The 20,852-nt window shown below is 40.6% G+C and overlaps 2 protein-coding genes across 2 annotated transcripts; both read left to right on the forward strand.

The window, feature by feature from the left end:
• Nucleotides 1-1,546: 1,546 nt before the first annotated feature.
• Nucleotides 1,547-9,434, forward strand: LOC121483067 (odorant-binding protein-like). The gene is made up of 6 exons (XM_041741285.1): nucleotides 1,547-1,624; nucleotides 2,222-2,361; nucleotides 4,707-4,777; nucleotides 6,471-6,581; nucleotides 7,785-7,886; nucleotides 9,391-9,434. Exons 1-6 carry the CDS (start codon nucleotides 1,547-1,549, stop codon nucleotides 9,432-9,434), a joined length of 546 nt encoding a protein of 181 aa, XP_041597219.1.
• A 4,435-nt stretch (nucleotides 9,435-13,869) lies between these two features.
• On the forward strand, nucleotides 13,870-20,074 carry LOC121482832 (odorant-binding protein-like). Its single transcript, XM_041740756.1, has 6 exons — nucleotides 13,870-13,947; nucleotides 14,561-14,700; nucleotides 16,989-17,059; nucleotides 18,465-18,575; nucleotides 19,551-19,652; nucleotides 20,052-20,074. Exons 1-6 carry the CDS (start codon nucleotides 13,870-13,872, stop codon nucleotides 20,072-20,074), a joined length of 525 nt encoding a protein of 174 aa, XP_041596690.1.
• The last annotated feature ends 778 nt before the right edge of the window (nucleotides 20,075-20,852 follow it).

Below are 20,852 nucleotides of genomic sequence, written 5' to 3' on the forward strand. Positions count from 1 at the left end.
TGGAGGCTAGGACGTCAACACACGAGTTGGGAGGGGGTCAAAGGTTCATGACAGACTGGGTTTCACATGATATTGACCCTGGTCTTATCATACTTAAAATAGATACTCATTTATTATGGATATTCCAGTCTTACTCTTCTTGTTCCATGGCCCACTTATCCTGTTCCATAACCGACCAATTCTTACCCTACAGCCCACTTACCCTATTCCATAACCAACCAATTCTTACCCCACAGCCCACTTACTATATCTTGTAACCAACCAATTCTTACCCCATGGCCCACTTACCCTGTTCCATAACTGACCAATTCTTACCCCAGGGTTCACTTATCCTGTTCCGAAACTGATCAATTTTACCCCACGTCCCACTTATCTTGTTCCGTAACCGACCAATTCTTACCCCATGGCCCACTTACCCTATTCCATAACCGTCCAATTCTTACCCCATGGCCCACTTACCCTGTTCCAAAACTGACAAATTTTATCCCACGTCCCACTTATCCTGTTCTGTAATGGACCAATTCTTACCCCACAGTCCGTAACCAACAAATTCTTACCCCATGGCCCACTTACCCTATTCTGTAACCGAACAATTCTTACGCCACAGCCCACTTACCTGTTCCATAACTGAAAAATTCCTACCCCACAACCCACTCTTACTATTCCAAAAATGACCAAATGTGAGCGAAAGGATTGCAAGATCCCTGTTCTTTTGTTATTTCATTTTATTAAGCTGTAAGGATGAGTGGCAAATTATTGAATGTTGAATGAACTGATCATGGTAACAGCTTCCTAAAAGACTCTTTTATCTACCAAATCCGCGATTTTATTAAAAATACTAATAGCAAAGTAAGATATGTTTTCTCCAAGCTAAACACTTTCCTATGAGCTTTCCACAGATACATATTTATCTGATATTCATAAGGTCAAGGGGCAGACATGCTCAGGAGACTGCAGATCTTGGTCCCTAAAGAACCTCCAAAGTGATGTCTCCTCCAGCTCACCCACTTCAGACACTTGGAAAGAAAGGGCGACCAGATGATTGCATATTTGCATCTTGACATTTGCATCTATGCGTTTGCATGCTCTAATATTCACATGTAGATCTCCCCATCTTTCCACAAGGAATAGGGAGCAGTTGTGCTGGGACAGGAAGGTCATCTCCATGAAACTCACTGAACAAAAAGTGAAGGTGATGTTTGTTTTTTCCAAGACTAAATTAGTAAAGTATCCATGTGACAGGAGATATATAGCAGGCTTGACCCAAACAAAACTAGAGGTGGACAAGCTTCTAAATGTCATTTCTAGAGATACGGGAGAGATGATCAACACGCCCGGGGTCTGACAGATCTTTGGGGTATATCGCTGCCAACCAGGATGTTTATGTTCAGTGTTGCACAATGATCTCTTGTGAAGAATGACAAGAAGTCAAACATTGCCACATCCATAGACATATAGTATATAAAGTGATGAAAACTGAGAATCTCGTCAACAGGTAACCCAACTCTGAGCTTCTCCAGAGGAGGAATCGAGAGGTTCCGGAGACATGAAGATTCTACTGCTGTGTCTTGCACTCGTTTTGGCTTGTGATGCCCAGCTACCCCTTGCTAATGTACTGACACAGGTATTGTGTACACGCTGACCTGTCAAGGTGGTCTTTTTTTTTTTTTTTTAGGATTTTATTTATTTATTCTTGAGAGACACACACACAGAGAGAGAGAGAGAGAGAGGCAGAGATATTGGCAGAGGGAGAAGCGGGTTCCATGTGGGGAGCCTGATGTGTATGTGTGTTTGGTTTCCGTGGGGAGGGGACTTTAATATGTATATCCAAATGTCTGTACTCCAAGGTTAGCCGTCTACTTGGAAACTCAGAATGCCTCTGTTAATCGTGTCTTTACATATTTCTACTGGACATGTCTCCTATTCTCTAGTAATTCCACATTTCTACATTTCTCCTGTAGTATAAGAGAGAATGTGCATCAGCCAATGAGCTGTTGGGGTTGAGGCGTTGCAGTTGATAAGAATGGTTATGCTATTTTAGGAATATGTCGATTTCTGGTTTTGCTGTTGGCTTGGGTTTTCCCAGTATTTTATAAATCTTGCGTCACTCAATAAAGTTAGCTCTGTGCTGATGCAAAAGAGAAAAGAGAGCCATGATGGCCGATGTTGAAGAAAATGAAAAGAAACTGAGTAAAGTTACTGATGAGAACTTTACTTTTAGATTTCAGGACCATGGAAGACCTTGTACGTATCATCCAACAACCTTGACAAGATTGCGGAGAACGGCCCGTTCAGGGTTTATATGAGAGGTATCAATGTGGACGCACCAAGACTCAAAATGTTCTTCAATTTTTATGTCAAGTAAGTAAAAATAACACAGACTAAAACTGCCTGTAAATGCTTGGCCCTCAAGGGGCATCTGATTCACTGTTTGCACTGAAATGTCAGGATGTGAAAGAGTGTGATGGTCTGAGATCTTTATCAAGTTAGTACACCTTGTTGTTTAAAGAGATGGTTCTCATGCTTCTGTGACCATAGGGTTCCTGCCACTGGCTCAATTATTCTGTATCCTAAAGAACTCACAAGTAGCATATTTTAATCATTATTACATTGCTAAATTCACCAGAGCCTTTGCTGCCTCAAGTCTTATTTATAAAATGACCGCTCTACTCCAGGCACTTTATTAATAACTCACAAAACTAAGAGAACGTGAGGAAATTTATTTGTGTTTTTTTGAGCTTCATTGGTCAAAATAGAGCCTTACAGAGATCTATAAACTAGTAACGACACTATGCATGAAGTTCTATTATAAGAGTGAAGACGAGGTGGAATGAGAGTAGCAAAAATTGGCCAATGTTCACAAAGTGTGACTGGCACAGGGCATGTGTAGGCCCCTTCTGAAGGTGGACTGGGATGTTCAAACAAAGAAGGAGCAAGGGGACAGACGCTGGCACCCAGATCAATGGAAAGGGCCTGAAATCAATGAGAAAATTTGAGCAGCTGCACACATCTCTCTCTGTGTCTCTGTCTCAGATGGACACACATCCTTGAAAGTTATTGCTACATTGCAGGTAACCGTAAGCACATACTTTGATGACTCCATCTGCAAATACCAATCATTTCCATACCAACATTTAAGGTTCCCCAGAAGGTCCCGAGAAGTCTACAATGAAGCAAGAGGGATCATTTAATGCAAGTAAATGGAGAGCGGCCAGAAGCACCAAATCTTGCAAACAGATCCACCGCCCATAAGATTAAAAGCTATACTTACATTCGAGGTGGAGAGCTGTTCCTTTTTACTGTTTGCTGTTATTTGAATCCAGATAGATCTGGGCTGCTGACCGGTGCTCCCTTAGGAGTTCAAAAAGCAGGCAGTATAGAGAAACAGGAAGGCAGGGGACTCAAGCAGAAAACAAGATGTGAAGTATTGCAAGGCTGAGAAATTCCTGGGCAAACCTACTGGCTGGAGAACTGATGCCAGGAAAGGCTTGAAAATAAGGAGAGAAAGGTGTACGTCTGTCAGGTTGGGGGAGAAACGGGAATAAAAGGGAGGATGATGTTTCTAATTATATATATCAAAAACAATGCCGTATAAGAAACGGAATGAAGTCTGTTTCTGAGGACCTAAGTCGTGAAGCTGTAAGTGGGCTCCAAGCTGTAAGTGTGAGGAATAAAAAACCGAAAAGGATGAGAATTAGGACATTAAAATAAGAGGATTATGTTTGGAGGGATGCATTTATAAATGTACACATATAATTGATGACGTATAAAGCATGTTATAGAATTATAAGGTAAAACAACATATAACAATTATTTTATATTCACATGTATATATATGCAGTATAGTGAGCATTCCGTTAATAATCCTAGAAGGCTTCCCTAAGTTTTTAATGGATAAATCTGCTATATATAATATACAATAATTATATTAATGTGTGCAATGTTAGGTAATTGTAGCATTGATTATGCATGATACATAATAGAGTTGATTTTTATGTTATATATACGGACAATCAGATTGCGCACATTCCTATCTCAACAGATACTAAATTGATTATGGGTAATACACAAAATGATTGGTTATATGTTATATGTACATAACATCAAATTGCAGACACCTCAATCCCAAGAGATAAACTTGTTAGCTTTTAATTATTTTCAAAGAATACCATATGATCTTTTTTGGTCATTTTTACAAGTTTTGTGTCCATCTGCATTTAGTTGACTTTGCGTGTGGCCTCTCCTTCTGCAAGGAGGTTTCCTGAAGCGCAGCGTACACGTGATTCTGGGCATCCACGTGAAGGATAGTTCACTCAGTTCGCACATACGTGTGCATGTACTGACCTTTCGAGGCAACATCTAGTATACTTGTATTCGTGGAAAACGTCACCTTCGTTTTTTCTGCTTTCCTAATATTTAAATTTCATGTTTAATTGGCTTTAATATGGCCTGTTTTGAATCTGGCCTGTTTTGAATCTGTTGCTGGTCTTCAGACCTACTGATTTGATTCTATGTGTAGACAAAGACATCCTTGCAACGTGATATTTGATCCTGGAAAACCCATTTCTTGTCTTTCCAGTGTCACACTGTGTATAGGCTCTCAGTGATGCCTCAAGCAGGGCCTTGGGGGGTGGAAAGAAAGAAAATGTTAACCATGGACCAAAGTTTGTTTTCATCCATCCACTTGAAGTTTTTTTGTTTTTAAGGGTTGATGGAGAATGCGTGGAAAAGTCTGTTGAGGGATCACTAGGACAAGACAATATTATCAATACTGGTTGTAAGTGTAAGCTTTCGTTGATATAATAAGGTTGAAATGGGATTCTCGACTTCTCTCCAGATCTCTGTGTACCTGAATTCTAGTTTGACCAATGCTTCGAAGTGAGACTGTGCACATGTCCCTGAATCTTCTGAGCACTTTATTTTGTGGTGCACAGACAGGTCAATCACGGGACACCAGTGGCCCCTTCCAGTTCTGAGTATTATTCACGGTGTGCTTAGGATGTTCACTTCATAAGGTTCTCAAGTGAAGGAAAATGTTTCCAGATCACTTAAAATGACCTTAGGAACTAAATCAAACAGGCCTATCCCTATTGACATTGTTTTGCTTAATGGAATACATTTTATTTTTTATTTTTTAATTTTTTTATCAGACAAAACAGACTTTATTTTTTTAAAATTGGAGTTCAATTTGCCAACATATAGCATAACACCCAGTGCTCATCCATCAAGTGCCCCCCTCAGTGCCCATCACCCAGTCACCCCCAGCCCCCTGCCCACCTCCCTTTCCACTACCCCTTGTTCATTTCCCAGAGTTAGGAGTCTCTCATGTTTTGTCTCCTTTTCTGATATTAATGGAATACATTTTAAACCACAATCTTAAAACCTCTTACTCGATTCCATGTGTGGGAGATTAACTTAGAATCCAAGGAAATCAGAGTGATTTCCAACAGCAGCCACATTTCTTCATAAGCTCAGCGTGTGTCTGAAGCAAGGGGATGCTGGTTAAGATTTAGATGCCTAAGCTCCTCTCAAGGATCCTAAACAACTTTCTGATTTTTAGTGGCGGATGTCTAAATATGCAATCAAAATTGAAGTGTGTCAATCTGTAGTTACAGCCCTCGTCTGAGATAACAATAGGTAACGAACATGTAAATAAGTAAAATATACATCAATCAAGCGAACTATATGCCTGCCCTTCTGCACCACACATATTCATCAGTAACTTTTATTACCAGTGTCTTTTTAAATAACATTGTCACTTTCCTTACTCTTACATGATCTTTCTGTTTGCCTGAATCATCAATGTTCTCTTCTTTAATTTTCTACATTTTGTAACCTTTTTAAAGATAGATTTGGACATGGCAAATTAAAAAAAAAAAAGAGAAACAGAATGACTTTACTGGACTCACTGTAACAGGCCTTGGGGAACTAGGACTTGTAACCAGAAACTGTAACTAGAAACATTTGTTTGAAATTGTAACTAGAAAACATTTTAACAAGACTGGGAAGTGTGAAATGGTTAAGTGCACGTGTGAAATATTTAATTGCAGGAAGGCAATGTGCCCCCTACCCTCCTTGATGTCATTGTCATAAGCAACATTAATGTTCACTGAGCTGTTGAGGGGACACATAAACAAATACAAAATGTGACCAATACAGTAACCACGCCATGGTTAAGCCAATCTACAATAAATTAACAAAGGGAGGGCAGCCCTGGTGGCCCAGCGGTTTAGCGTCACCTTCAGCCCAGGGCACGACCCTGGAGTCCTGGGATCAATCCCACATCGGGCTCCCTGCATGGAGCCTGCTTCTCCCTCTGCCTGTGTCTCTGCCTCTCTTCTCTCTCTCTCTCTCTCTCTGTCTGTGTCTGTCATGAATAAATAAATAAAATTAAAAAAAATAAAGTGAAAACAGTAATATATATATATAAGTATTTATATATATATATATTTTTTTCTTCTGTCCTACAGATGAAGGTGACAATGTATTCCAAGTTGTTGAAGTGACCCCAAATTTTCTGCTAGCCTATGATTTCAATGCTGATGACCAAGGTGGAATGACAAAAACAGTTTTTTTCTTCGGTATGTATTACATCCTGATGATTTTCATGGCCATATAACACATCCACTGTCAGCATTTTCATTGAGAAAACCAGTAAGTACATCTGTACATTACTAATTATCCTGCAAACAAATCCGAAGTCTCTAGGTGCTTTGTGTCAAGGATCCTGAAATTATTCTAAAACACAAATGTGGAAACAAGGGCTGGTAGCTGTGGGAGCTATTAAATCACCAGACATATAAAAATAAGTTCAGTGTTAAAACTGAATATTAAAAAAAAAAACAACGAGTTCTATTATAAATAGTTCCTTAGGGATCCCTGGGTGGCGCAGCGGTTTGGCGCCTGTCTTTGGCCCAGGGCGTGATCCTGGAGACCCGGGATCGAATCCCACGTCGGGCTCCCGGTGCATGGAGCCTGCTTCTCCCTCTGCCTGTGTCTCTGCCTCTCTCTCTCTCTCTGTGACTATCATAAATAAAATAAAAAAATTATTAAAAAAAAATAAATAAATAAATAGTTCCTTAACAGGTCAACAAATTTCAGTCTCAACTATTGTCAGGTTGACCCCAATTCCTGCAATTTATGACCATTCTTCTCATACACTCTTCAGCCTTGCAGCTGAAGCTTCTCAAATAAACCTTCACCACATTTAATGCTCCCAATGCATTGTTGTCGTGATACTACTGACTCTTTCGCCCGTGAATAACCACACACAGTCCCTGAGATGGGTGCTGTGGCCTCTGGGACAGTAGGTGTCAATTTGGAAAGAGGCATCTGAGAAATGTGGTTTTAATGAAAAAAAACAAACCAACGAAGCTGTCTCCCATTACTATGGGTGACACGGCTGCTATTGGTCTGGAAGGTGAGAACCGTCCTTGCAGTTGCTTTGGGTCCAGAAGCAACGTGCATGTCAGACCTAGATTCTGAAGCACAAGTCGGGGTGCAGTCGATTGGATTTCTTGCTGGATTGGGTCCAAGATTCATGAGTTCCTACTGCCTCCCTGGAGACCTGCTGCTGATGCTGGACAGTGCCCGGCTGTGCAGTTGGACAGGGTTTCACGGCTCTTACCCACCAAGTCAGGCAGCTGACGTTGCCACAAGGGCAATGGTCATTGTTTGAGACTCCTTGAAAGACTAGATTTCCCCATAAGTGATTCTCGTTCTGTATTCAGAAATTCTTGGGGTTTCTAACGGGCATTTTCCACTTTATGCATGCTGATTTCCAGGCAGAGGAGCTCATGTTAATGAGGAAGACATTGCAAAGTTCAAGAAGCTGAGTAGCGAAAAGGATATTCCAGAAGAAAATATCATATACTTAGGCGACACTGGTAATGTGACTCCTGATATATATTTTTTTGAATACATCCTTCACCTGATACATAACTCTGCTCTCAGGAAACAAACTCATTTTCACCTTTCTCTTCTGTGGATGATCTTGTATAAAATCTACAACTGAGAAGAAGAAATCATGGAGCATCTGGATGGCAGGGTGGTGATCTGATTCTTGATTTTGGCTTGGGTCATCAATTTTGGGTTGTGGGTTAGAGCCCTGCATCAGATGCCACACTTCTCCATCACCCTCTTGTCCTCTATCCTTTGCTCTCTCTCTTAAATAAATTTTAAAATATTAAGATTACAAAAGAATAAGTTCTTACAAATATTGCGATGTTATCATTGGTTCTTCCTCTTTTCAAGTTTTGTATTTTTGTTACCAGACAATTGTCCAGCCCAGTGATGCCAACTCCTCCTAAATATGTAAGTAACAATGACCTGTCATGAGTGCCTTATGTCAACTAACCCAATAGTTAGGTCAGTAGAGAACTGTTTTTGTTACAAGAGATTACACTGTTTTTTATTTTTTTATTTTTTTTATTTTTTATGATACACTGTTTACCCCGAGTCCTATGAGTTTGAAAACCAAATGAGGTGATTGATGGTAAAAACAGAATTGGTTTCAATGTGCATCACGCAACATGCACGCCAGTGATAGTCATTCAGAGAGAGGCAGGAGATGACACAGTTTGGTGGGGATGACTAGAAAAGCATTGGAGAGCCTCTACCCATGCGGTGTACCACATGCCTTTAAGGCATATTCACCAGCAAAAGGTGTTTTCCTTAAAATGTGATTTTTTAAAAAGATTTATTTATTTATTTATTATTTATGATAGAGACACAGAGAGAGAGAGAGAGAGAGAGAGAGAGAGAGAGAGAGAGAGAGAGAGGCAGAGACACAGGAGGAGGGAGAAACAGGCTCCATGCTGGGAGCCCGATGCGGGACTCGATCCTGGGACTCCAGGATCGCACTCTGCGCCAAAGGCAGGTGCCAAATGCTGAGCCGCCCAGGGATCCCCAAAATGTGATATTTGAACTTTCTAAAGTCAGATGAGCGTCAAACCATGATGCTTGTATAGCCTAAAGGGCGCCCTGTGTCACTGCTCTTGGGTAGCAATGGAGGATTTAAGAGCAAATGGTTAGCTTCCAGTCCACATATAACATCTTGAAGCCACAGAGCTTCTGAAATTGGAAGAGCAGAGTGTGAGTCCATCAAAGAACCTGTAAAATCATTTTTGATGGGCCACCTCCATGAGCATGCATTCTGGAATTATCCAGGTCCTGGCAGGGATCTGCATCGTGAAAGGTCCCATCCAATGTACATCCACAAAAGAATTCTCGTGGTTCTTCCTATATTGTTGAGATGGAGAGTCTGAAGTTTCCTCAGCGATGTGTGCTGGGTTAAGTTGACCCTTGACATTATACTCCTTGAGGTCCACCGTCGTAGGCTATTATACGGTCAACTCACTTGAACCTTCTGTCCTGTTTCCTTCCCTCTAGCTGAGTCACGTGTCGTCTTCCTCATGGAATCAGATCAACAGTAGGAAGAAAGCACTCCTTATTTCTGCTTGGCATCATCTCTCTTTCTTGATAAACTTGTTTCCTTTAGCCATTTCATCTCTCTCGCTACCATTCATGCCTATTGGGTGTTACTGGAATTCATATGATTGAATAAATTGACTAAACATGTGTTCTGTATCTGTGTTATTGTGCAGAGAATCATTTATTTATAAATACCCAAATATCCACTTCCAATATAACTATCGAGAAATGCATGGCTATAACAGGATCAGTATCATATCAGAGACATTTTACATTAAGACTAAATGTGCTATAGAGGTGTCATTAAGGGAGGGAGAAAGAGATCTAAGCCATCAGGAGAAAGAGGAAATTCTGATGGATATATTTACTTAAAGGGATGAGGCAGTCTGGTCAAGAAAATGTTCCCTAGATGCATCTAATCCACCACACGGGAAGGGCATGGGTGCATGTCACTGAGGTTTATACTGAGACTGTCCTGCATGACATGAGTCATAAACCAGGGGAAATGCAACTCTCACAACACCATCACCTACGATCCTGATGAGAAGAACTGATATTTCTTTACAATAAGATTGTCAGTCATCCAAGGTGGGGCAGCAGCTGAGACCTGGTCAACGCCTAGGGTCATGAAGTCGATGTGATACTTGCAGAAACAGTCAGACTGAGGGCTCAGTTGGGAGGCTGCTAACCTAGAAAACATGAGAATTAATAACCTGAGATCTAAGATGTGCCGTTCCATTCAGCTTCCCAGAGCAGTGGGCACTGCGATGTGTAAGGAATGGCCATTCCGACTGCAATAGGCAAACTCGTTGATCAGCTCTCTGTGACACACAGGTGTGAAGCATTGAAGAGATTAGCAGTCTGGATGCAAAACTTGTTCTGATGGCTGAGCCAGAGTTCAGAGATCTACTCCCAGGGACATAAAATTAGATCTAAACAATCTTTAATACAATAAATAGTGCTTTTAGTTACAGAGGCATAGCCTCCAAATGGGCTGCAGTTTACACAGGTCGAAAGCATCAGTAAAGAATATTATCCTGTCTTTTGTTGGAAGTCACAAACATGCCAAGGGCAATGTTTCATTTGCGCTTTTTGAATAAAATTGTGTATGCATTTGGAGTTCTGACTCTTGAGTGTGTCTGGAAATGCTGGAGAGTGAAGTAAATCAATCAATCCTCAACCTTGTGGGCATGTTGAAAGGTGAGCCCCGGCAATAATGTTTTTAAAAAACTGTGAACTAAAAAAACAACAACAACAACAACAACAACAAAAAACTGTGAACTATAACACACATACCCATATACCATTGTGTGTGTGCATGTACATATAATACATATGCATAAATATTACGTGTAAAAATTCCACATAATTACAGAAATCTGGTAAGAATAGAAGCCAGAATCTGTTGTTGTTTTTTTTTTTTGACCTAGCTTCTTTCACTTTTTCATGAAGGTATGTGTGTGAGACTAATATTAATAAGGAATGGGGGGTTGTCACCACGGATGGTCTAGAAATGAATAATCACAGAAAACAGTTAACAAAATGATGGCAACCAAGTTAACACCTTTCATGGAATGGGTACATTTCCTGAAAGACATGTTACGAATGTTGACATAAGAGGAAGAAGAATCCTTCCCTAGTCCTTCATCAACTAGAGAAACTGGAGTTGCCACCATAATCGTTTCCATAAGGAAGCTGCTGGTCCAGATGTTTTCAGTGTGGATATAGGTATAAAAATAAGGGATATTAAAATTCATAGTCTTTTGTCAGTTCACTAGGAAGTCCTATGGGAACCTGCATTCTGGCACATAATTTTGATGAGTGTTGCCGTGGAATAAGTAGTCAAGTGGATGAGGGAAATTAACATTTTAAGAAGAATTTGGACTAAGAATTGAGAGGTTAAATCTCAAAATAAATGCTCAAGTTTGAACTGGTCCATCTGTAGAAATGAGGATATCGGTAAATGAAAGCAGAGCATAACACAGCAGTGCATAAAGCAAGGGCTGAAAGAAATAATAATGTTGAGGGTAAGCTGGAGGTGTGACTACTGCATTCATAAGCCCCAGACCTGTGCACGGTGTTTGGAGATATAGTTTGTTTCTCTCTGTGTCTGTCAGTCTATCACTACCCAGAGCTGATCAATGAACAGAGCAGGGGCTGGGATGTCAATCCCCCCTGCCACATACAGTTGAAGCTCTCTGTATAATTTTTGAGTCCCCCAAAACTTACATACAGCAGCCTACTAAGGACCAGAAGCCTTCCCAGGAATATATACAACTGAGCAACACATAGTGTGTCTATGTCTCACATACCACATTCTTACAACAAAGGAATTGTGGAAAAGAAAATGACTAAAACAACAAATACTGATAACACTTAAACCCGGTTAACAAGCATCATTCGGGGCAGTAGTCTAAACTGAAACAGCCTCTCTGAAAATTAATCTAGCAGTTTCTGGGTTTTAAGCCAAAACATATTGAATCTTCTAGCAATCGTACTCTTGTAAGTTTGTCACCCTAGAGGGGAAAAGGGGACACTTAAGTTTACACGTAAGAAAGAGTGCGATCTTGCCATTTGCAACAGTGTGGATGGAGGGAGAGGGTATTACACTAAGTGAAATAAGTCAGAGAGAGACACATATCATAGTATCATATTATTTTTTAAATTTAGTATTAATTAATTAATTAATTTTTACTGGAGTTCATTTGTCAACATATAGCATATCACCCAGTGCTCATCTCGTCAAGTGCCCCCCTCAGTGACTGTCACCCAGTCACCACAACCCCCAGCAAACTTCCCTTTCCATTACCCCTTGTTTTCTTCCCAGAATCTAAAATAGAAATGTATGGACAAACAAACCCAAAGCAAGAAAAGGCCCATAAACACAGCGACCAAACTGGTGGTTGCCTGAGAGGAGGGGTTGGGGGATGTGCAAAACGGGAGAAGAGGAGTGGGAGGCACAGGCTTCCAGTTTTGGCATGAACACGTTCGAGGGTGAACACGTGTCATGTCAGGATAACCCACGTGTAGGATTTCATAAGTTGAGGAAATAAATTTTGTAAAAAAATAGTACAAGGAAGTATCTTCTTTTAGTCTCTGGTTCAGTATAACATGATTTAGGGTATCTTTGTAATACCAGAATTTAATCTAGGGACACCTGGGTGGCTCAGTGACTGACCATCTGCCATTGGTTCAGGGCGTGATCCCAGGGTCCTGGGAGAGAGTCCTGCATTGGGCTCGCAGAAGGGGCCTGCTTTTCCCTCTGCTTACTTCTCTACCTCTGTGTCTCACATGAATAAATAAAAAAATAATCTCTAAAAAATTAATCTAAACACTTTTAGTATGTTTTATGGCTTGTGGTTTCCACGCAGAAAAGTCTCTAAAGAAGCCCCAAGGTGCACATGTGCATTCCTCTAAGATTTATTATCATTTTGTTTTTTGTCCTTAGCTCTTCCAATCACCTTGAAGATACTTGGGGGCATAATTTGAGCTAGAATCTACTTTTAAAAATTTCCTATTCCATGACTGACCAATTCTTACCCCATGGCCCACTCATCCTATTCCATAAATGACCAAATGTGAGCATAGGATTGCAAGATCCCTATTTCATTTTAATAGCCTGTAAGGATGAGGGGCAAGTTCATTCAATGTTGACTAGACTGACCATGATAAGAGCTTCCTAAAACACTCGTGTTTTATCCACCAATTCCCTCGTTTTATTAAAAGGTGTTAATGACAAGGCAAGACCTCTTTTCTCCAAACTAAACACTTTCCTACGTGTTTTCCATAGATACATAATTGCCTGATATTCATTATAAGCTCAGAGGGTAGACATGCTCAGGAGACTGCACACCTTGGTCCCTAAAAACACTCTAAGGTGGTGTCATCCTCAGTCAGCTCACCTACTTCAGAGATTTGGAAAGACAGGGCGACCGGATGTCTGCATATTTGCATCTTGGCATTTGCATTTATGTGTTTGCGTGTGCCAATGCCCACATGTAGATCTCCCCATCTTTCCCCAAGGAATAGGGAATTGTCCTGGGGCAGGAAGGTCATCTCCATGAAACTCATCCAACAAAAAATGAAGGTGATGTTTGGTTTTTCCAAGACTGACTGAGAAATGTATGCACGTGACAGGAGATAAGCAGGCTTGAGCCAAACAAGACTAGAGGCGGAGGAGTCTCTGAATGTCATTCCTAGAGATACAGGAAGGAGAAGTTACATGTCCCGGGTCTGAGAGGTCTTTGGGATACATCGCTGCCAACCAGGATGTTTATGTTCAGTGTTGCACAATGATCTCGTGTGAAGATGACAAACAGTCAAACATTGCCACGTCCAGAGACATATAGTATATAAAGGGATGAAAACTGAGAATCTCATCAACAGGTAACCCAACTCTGAGCTTCTCCAGAGGAGGCAATGAGAGGTGCCGGAGACATGAAGATCCTACTGTTGTGTCTTGCGCTCGTTTTGGCTTGTGATGCCCAGCTACCCCTTGCTAATGTACTGACACAGGTATTGTGTACACGCTGACCTGACAAGGTGGTCTTTTTTTTTTTTTAGGATTTTATTTATTTATTCTTGAGAGACACACACACACATACACAGAAAGAGAGAGAGAGAGAGAGAGAGAGGCAGAGACATTGGCAGAGGGAGAAATGGGTTCCATGTGGGGAGCCTGATGTGTATGTGTGTTTGGTTTCCGTGGGGAGGGGACTTTAATACGTATATCCAAATGTCTGTACTCCAAGGTTAGCCGTCTACTTGGAAACTCAGAATGCCTCTGTTAATTGCCTCTGTCCTTACACATTTCTTCTGAACGTGTCTCCTATGCTCTAGCAATTGCACATTTCTACATTTCTCCTGTAGTATAAGAGAGAATGTGCATCAGCCAATGAGCTGTTGGGGTTGAGGCCTGCAGTTGATAAGAATGGTTATGCTATTTTAGGAATATGTCGATTTGCGGTTTTGCTGTTAGCTTGGGTTTTCCCAGTATTTTATAAACCCTGTGTTGCTCAAAAAAGTCAGCTCTGTGCTGATGCAAAAGAGAAAGGAGAGCCATGATGGCCGATGTTGGATAAAATGAAAAGAAACTGAGGAAAGTTACTGATGGGAACTTTGCTTTTAGGTTTCAGGACCATGGAAGACCTTGTACGTATCATCCAACAACCTTGACAAGATTGCGGAGAATGGCCCGTTCAGGGTTTATATGAGAGGTATCAATGTGGACATACCAAGACTCAAAATGTTATTCAGTTTTTATGTCAAGTAAGTAAAAATAACATAGACTAAAATTGCCTGTAAATGCTTGGCCCTCAGGGGGCATCTGATTCCAGGTTTGCAGTGAAATGTCAGGAGTGAAAGGGTGTGATGGTCTGAGTTCTTTATTAAGTTAGTACACCTTGTTGCTTAAAGACATGGTTCTCATGCTTCCGTGATCATAGGGTTCCTGACTTTGGCTTTAACATTGTGTACCCTAAAAGCTCACAAGTAGTAATTTTTTTAAAGATTTATTTATTTACTCATGAGAGACACACAGAGAGAGGCAGAGACACAGGCAGAGGGAGAAGCAGGCTCCACGCAGGAAGCCCGACATGGGACTCGATCCTGGGTCTCCAGGATCACACCCCAACTGCAGGCAGCGCTAAACCGCTGCACCACCAGGGCTGCCCTACAAGTAGTAATTTTGAATTGTTGTTACATAGCTAAATTCACCAGAGCCTTTGTTGCTTCAAGTTAGTCATAAAGAGACCACTATACTTAGGCACTTTATTAAGAACTCAGAAAACAAAAACAAAAAAAATACCAGAACAACAACAACAACAAAAAACAACTCAGAAAACTAAGAGAAGATGAGGAAACTTATTTGTTCTTTTTGAGCTTCATTGGTGAAAATAGAGTCCGATAGAGATCTGTAAACTAGTATCAACAGTACATGAGAGTGAAGACGGGGTGGAATGAGAGCAGCCAGAAAAGGCCAACGACTGTATGCGGTGAGTTCAAAGAACACTGGCACAGGGCAGGTGTAGGCCTCTTCTGAAGGTGGACTGGGATGTCCAAACAAAGAAGGAGCAAGGGGACAGACGCTGGCACCCAGATCAATGGAAAGGGCCTGAAATCAACGAAAAAATTTGAGCACCTGCACACATCTCTCTCTGTGTCTCTGTCTCATTCATGGACACCCATCCCTGAAATTAATTGCTACATTGGAGGTAACTGTAAGCACACACTTTGACGACTCCATCTGCAAATACCAGTCATTTCCATACTAACATTTAAGTTTCCTCAGAAGGTCCCGAGAAGTCTACAATGAAGCAAGAGGGATCATTTAATGCAAATAAACGGAGAGCGGCCAGAAGCACCAAATCTTGCAAACAGATCCATCGCCCATAAGATTAAAACCTGTATTTACCTTGGAGGTGGAGAGTTAACTGTTACTTTTGACTGTTTGCTGTCCTTTGATTCCAGATAGATCTGGGCTGTTGACCGGTGCTACCCTAGGAGGTCAAAAAGGTGACAGTAAAATCAAAAACAAAACCGAAAAAGGATGAGGATTCAGACAGTTAAACAAGAGGTTTATGCTTGGAGAGATCCGTTTATAAAGGTGCACATACGACTAATGACGTATAAAGCATGTTTATAATTATGATGTATAATAATCTGTAATAATTATACACATGCCTGAAGTAGAGCCAGCATTCCATTAATAATACCTTAAGGCTTCTCAAAGTTAGTAATGGATAAATCTGCTATATAAAATATATAATGATTACAATAACGTGTGCAATGTTAGGTATTTGTCGAATTGCTTATGATAATATACATAGGACACAGGGTGTCTATGTCACATATACAGAAAATCAAATCACGCACACATCCTGTCTCAACAGATACAGAAAGGATGGTCTACAATATACAATATGGTTGGTTTTAGGTCATATATACAGATAAGCAAATTAAACAGACCCTATTCCAAGAGATAAACCTGTTAGGATTTATTTATTTGTTTTTTGTTATTTATTTATTTTAAGAACACTGTATCATCTTCTTGGTCTTGTTTACATTTTTGTGTCCGTCTGCATTTAGTTGACTTTGCATGTAGCCTCTGCTTCTGCAAGGACGTTTCCTGAAGCGCAGCGTGCACATGATTCTGGGCTTCCACGTGAAGGATAGTTCACTCAGTTCGCACATATGTGTGCATCTACTGACCATTGCCAGGCAACATGGAATAGATTTGTATTTGTAGAAAAAGTCAGCTTTGTTTTTCCTTCTTCCGTAATATTTAAATTTCATGTTTAATTGGCTTTAATACGGCCTGTTTTGAATCTGTTGCTGGTCTTCAGAGCTACTGGTCTGATTCTACGTGTAGACCAAGACATCCTTGCGAAGTGATATTTGATCCTGGAAAACCCATTTCTTGTCTTTCCAATGTCACACTGTGTATAGGCTCTCAGTGATGCCTCAAGCAGAGCCTTTTGTGGTGGAAAGACAGAAAATGTTAACCATGGACCAAAGTTTGTTTTCATCCATCCACTTGAAGATTTTTTGTTTTTAAGGGTTGATGGAGAATGTGTGGAAAAGTCTGTTGAGGCATCAATAGGACAAGACAATCTTATCAATGCTCATTGTAAGTACAAGCGTTTGTTCATATAATAAGGTTGAAATGGGATTCCCGACTTCTCTCCAGACTCTGTCTACCTGAGTTCTAGATGGAGCAATGTTTTGAAGTGAGACTGTGCACATGTTCCTAAATCTTCTGAGCACTTTATTTAATGGTGCGCACCCAGGTCAAACACGGGACACCAGTGGCCCCTTCCAGTTCTGAGTATTATTCACGGTGTGCTTAGGATGTTCACTTCATAAGGTTCTCAAGTGAAGGAAAATGTTTCCAGATCACTTAAAATGACCTTAGGAACTCAAGCGAACAGGCCTACCCTGAATTTACGTATCGACGTCGTTTTGCTTAATGGAATACATTTTAAACCATAATCTTAAAACTTCTTATCGATTCCATGTATGGGAGATTAACTTAGAATCCAAGGAAATCAGAGTGATTTCCAACAGCAGCCACATTTCTTCATAAGCTCAGCGTGTGTGAAGCAAGGGGATGCTGGTTAAGATTTAGATGCCTAAGCTCTTCCCAAGGATCCTAAGCAACCTTCCGATTTTTAGTGGCCGGATGTCTAAATATGCGATCAAAATTGGAGTGTGTCAATCTCTAGTTACAGCCCTCGTCTGAGATAACAATAGATAACAGACATGTAAATAAGTAAACTATACGTCAATCAAGAGAACCGTATGCCTGCCCTTCTAGATCACACACGTTTGACAGTAACCTTTATTACCAGTGTCTTTTTAAATAACATTGTCACTCTCCTTACTCCTTCATGCTCTTTCCATTGCCTGAATCATCAAAGTTCTCTTCTTTAATTCTCTGCATTTTGTAACCCTTCTTAACCTAGATTTAGGTTAAACCTAAATGGCAAATTTAACACGGGAGAGAAACAGAATGACCTGAACTTATTCTAACAGGCCTTGGAGAACTAGGAATTGTAACCAGAAACTGTAACGAGAAACTTTTGTTTGAAATTGTATCTAGAAAACATTTTAGCAAGACTGGGGAGTGTGCAATGGTTAAGTGCCCGTATGAAATATTTAATTGACGAAGGCAGTTACCCTCCTTGATGTCATTGTCATAAGCATCATCAATGTTCACTGAGTTGTTGAGGCTTCGCAGAAAGCAATACAAGAATGTTGTGACAATATGCTAACTACACCTTGGGAAAGCCAATCCTCAACAAATTAACCAAGGCAAGGCCTAAATAAATAAATAAATAAATAAATAAATAAATAAATATTTATATTTTTATATAATTTTATATATATATTTATCCTCAAAGGGATTTATATATTATATATATATTTATATATTTTTATCTATTTTTTATATATTCATATATTTATCCTCAAACGGATTTTATATATATATATAACTTTACTTGACTATACATACATATTTTTGTCTCCTACAGATGATGGTGGCAATTATCATCAAATTCTTGATGTGACCCCAAATGCTCTGATAGGCTATATTGTCAATGTGGATGACAAAGGGAGAATCACAAAATTAGCTTCCTTGATTGGTATGTATTACGTCCTGACAATTGTCGTGGCCATATAACACATTCACTGTTGGCATTTTCATTGAGAAAATCAATACCTATGAACATTCCTGATTATCCTGTGAACAAACCCTACGTCTGTAGGTGCATTCTGTCAAGGATCCTGGAATTATTCTAAAACCCAAATGTGGAAACAAGGGCTGGTTGCTGTGGGAGCTCTTAAAACACCATACATTTAAGAACAAGTCGCAATTGTTAAAATTGAAAATTAAACGAAATTGAGTTTTATTAGAAATACTTTCTAGCAGGTCAACAAATTTCAAGTCTCGACTAGTGTCAGGTTGACCCCAATTCCTGCAATTTATGACCATTCTTCTCATACACTCTTCAGCCTTGCAGCTGAAGCTTCTCAAATAAACCTTCACCACATTTAATGCTCCCAATGCATTGTTGTGATACTGACTCTTTCGCCCGTGAATAACCACACACAGGCCCTGAGATGGGTGCTGTGGCCTCTGGGACAGTAGGTGTCAATTCGGAAACAGGCATCTGAGAACTGTTTTAATGGAAAATAAACCAACGAAGCTGTCTCCCATTACTATGGGTGACATGGCTGCTATTGGTCTGGAAGGTGAGAACCGTCCTTGCAGTTGCTTTGGGTCCAGAAGCAACGTGCATGTCAGATCTAGGTTCTGAGGCACAGGCCGAGGTGCAGTCGATTGGAGATTCTTGCTGGATTGGGTCCAAGATTCATGAGTCCCTACTGCGTCCCTGGAGACCTGCTGCTGATGCTGGACAGTGCACGGCTGTGCAGTTGGACAGGGTTTCACGGCTCTTACCCACCAAGTCAGGCAGCTGACATTGCCACAAGGGCAATGGTCATTGTTTGAGACTCCTTGAAAGACTAGATTTCCCCGTAAGTGATTCTCGTTCTGTATTCAGAAATTCGTGGGGTTTCTAACGGGCATTTTCCACTTTATGCATGCTGATTTCCAGGCAGAGGAGCTCATGTTAATGAGGAGGACATTGCAAAGTTCAAGAAGCTGAGTAGAGAAAGGGATATTCCAGAAGAAAATATTATATACTTAGGCGATACTGGTAATGTGACTCCCGATATTTATTTCCCCTTGAATCTATCCTTCACTTGATACATAACTCTGCTCTCAGGAAACAAACTCAATTTTACTGTTCTCTTTCATGAATGATCTTGTATAATATCTACTATTGAAAAGCAGAAATCACGGGGCGCCTGGGTGGCATGGGTGGTGAAGCATCCGATTCTTGATTTTGGCTCAGGTCATCACTTCTGGGCTGTGGGTTGGAGCCCTGCATCAGATGCCACACTTCTCTCTCGCCCTCTCATCCTCTTCCTCCTTGCTCTCTCTCTAATTTTGAAAAATTTTAAATTAAAAAGATAGAAGAAATTCTTGCAAACATTGGGAAATGGTCGTGATTGGTTCTTCCTTTTTTCACCTTTTGTATTTGTTTTGTTCCCAGACAACTGTCCCAACCATGAATAACAACAGTGACAGTGACGCCAACTGCCCCTAAATATTGTAAGTAACAACGGCCTGTCGTGAGTACTGCTATGTCAACTAACCCAACAGTTATCAGTAGACAACATTTTCTGTTACAAGAGCTCATTCTGATTACCTTGAGTCCATTGAGGTTGCATATCAGAGGGTGTGATTGATGTTAAAAAGCAGTTATGGGGTCAATGCAGCATCATGTGGGTCATGCCAATGATAGTCATTCAGAGAGAAGCAGCGGAGACAGAAGTTAGCAGGGATGACCAAAAATCTTTGGAGAGCCTCTACCCGTGCGGTGTACCACATGCCTTTAAGGCATATTCTCCTGCAGAAGGTGATTTCCTTACAAGGTGATTTTTGAACTTTCTAAAGTCAGGTGAGCCACAAACCACGATGATGGTATAAGCTGAAGGTTGCCTTGTGTCACTGCTCTTGGGAAGCAATGGAGGATACAAGAGCAAATGGTTAGCTTCCAAGCCACATATAACATCCTGAAACTACAGAGCTTCTGAAATTGGAAGAGCAGAGTGTGAGTCCATCAAAGAACCTGTAAAATCATTTTTGATGGGCCACCTCCATGAGCATGCATTCTGGAATTATCCAGGTCCTGGCAGGGATCTGCATCATGAAAGGTCCCATCCAATGTACATCCACAAAAGAATTCTCATGGTTCTTCCTATATTGTAAGGATGGAGACTCTGAAGTATCCTTGGACCATGTGTGCTGGGTTAACCTGAACCCTTGACATTATAATTCTTGAGGCCCACTG

The sequence above is a fragment of the Vulpes lagopus genome, chromosome X (genome assembly GCF_018345385.1).
Source record: "Vulpes lagopus strain Blue_001 chromosome X, ASM1834538v1, whole genome shotgun sequence".
NCBI classification, from domain to species: domain Eukaryota; kingdom Metazoa; phylum Chordata; class Mammalia; order Carnivora; family Canidae; genus Vulpes; species Vulpes lagopus.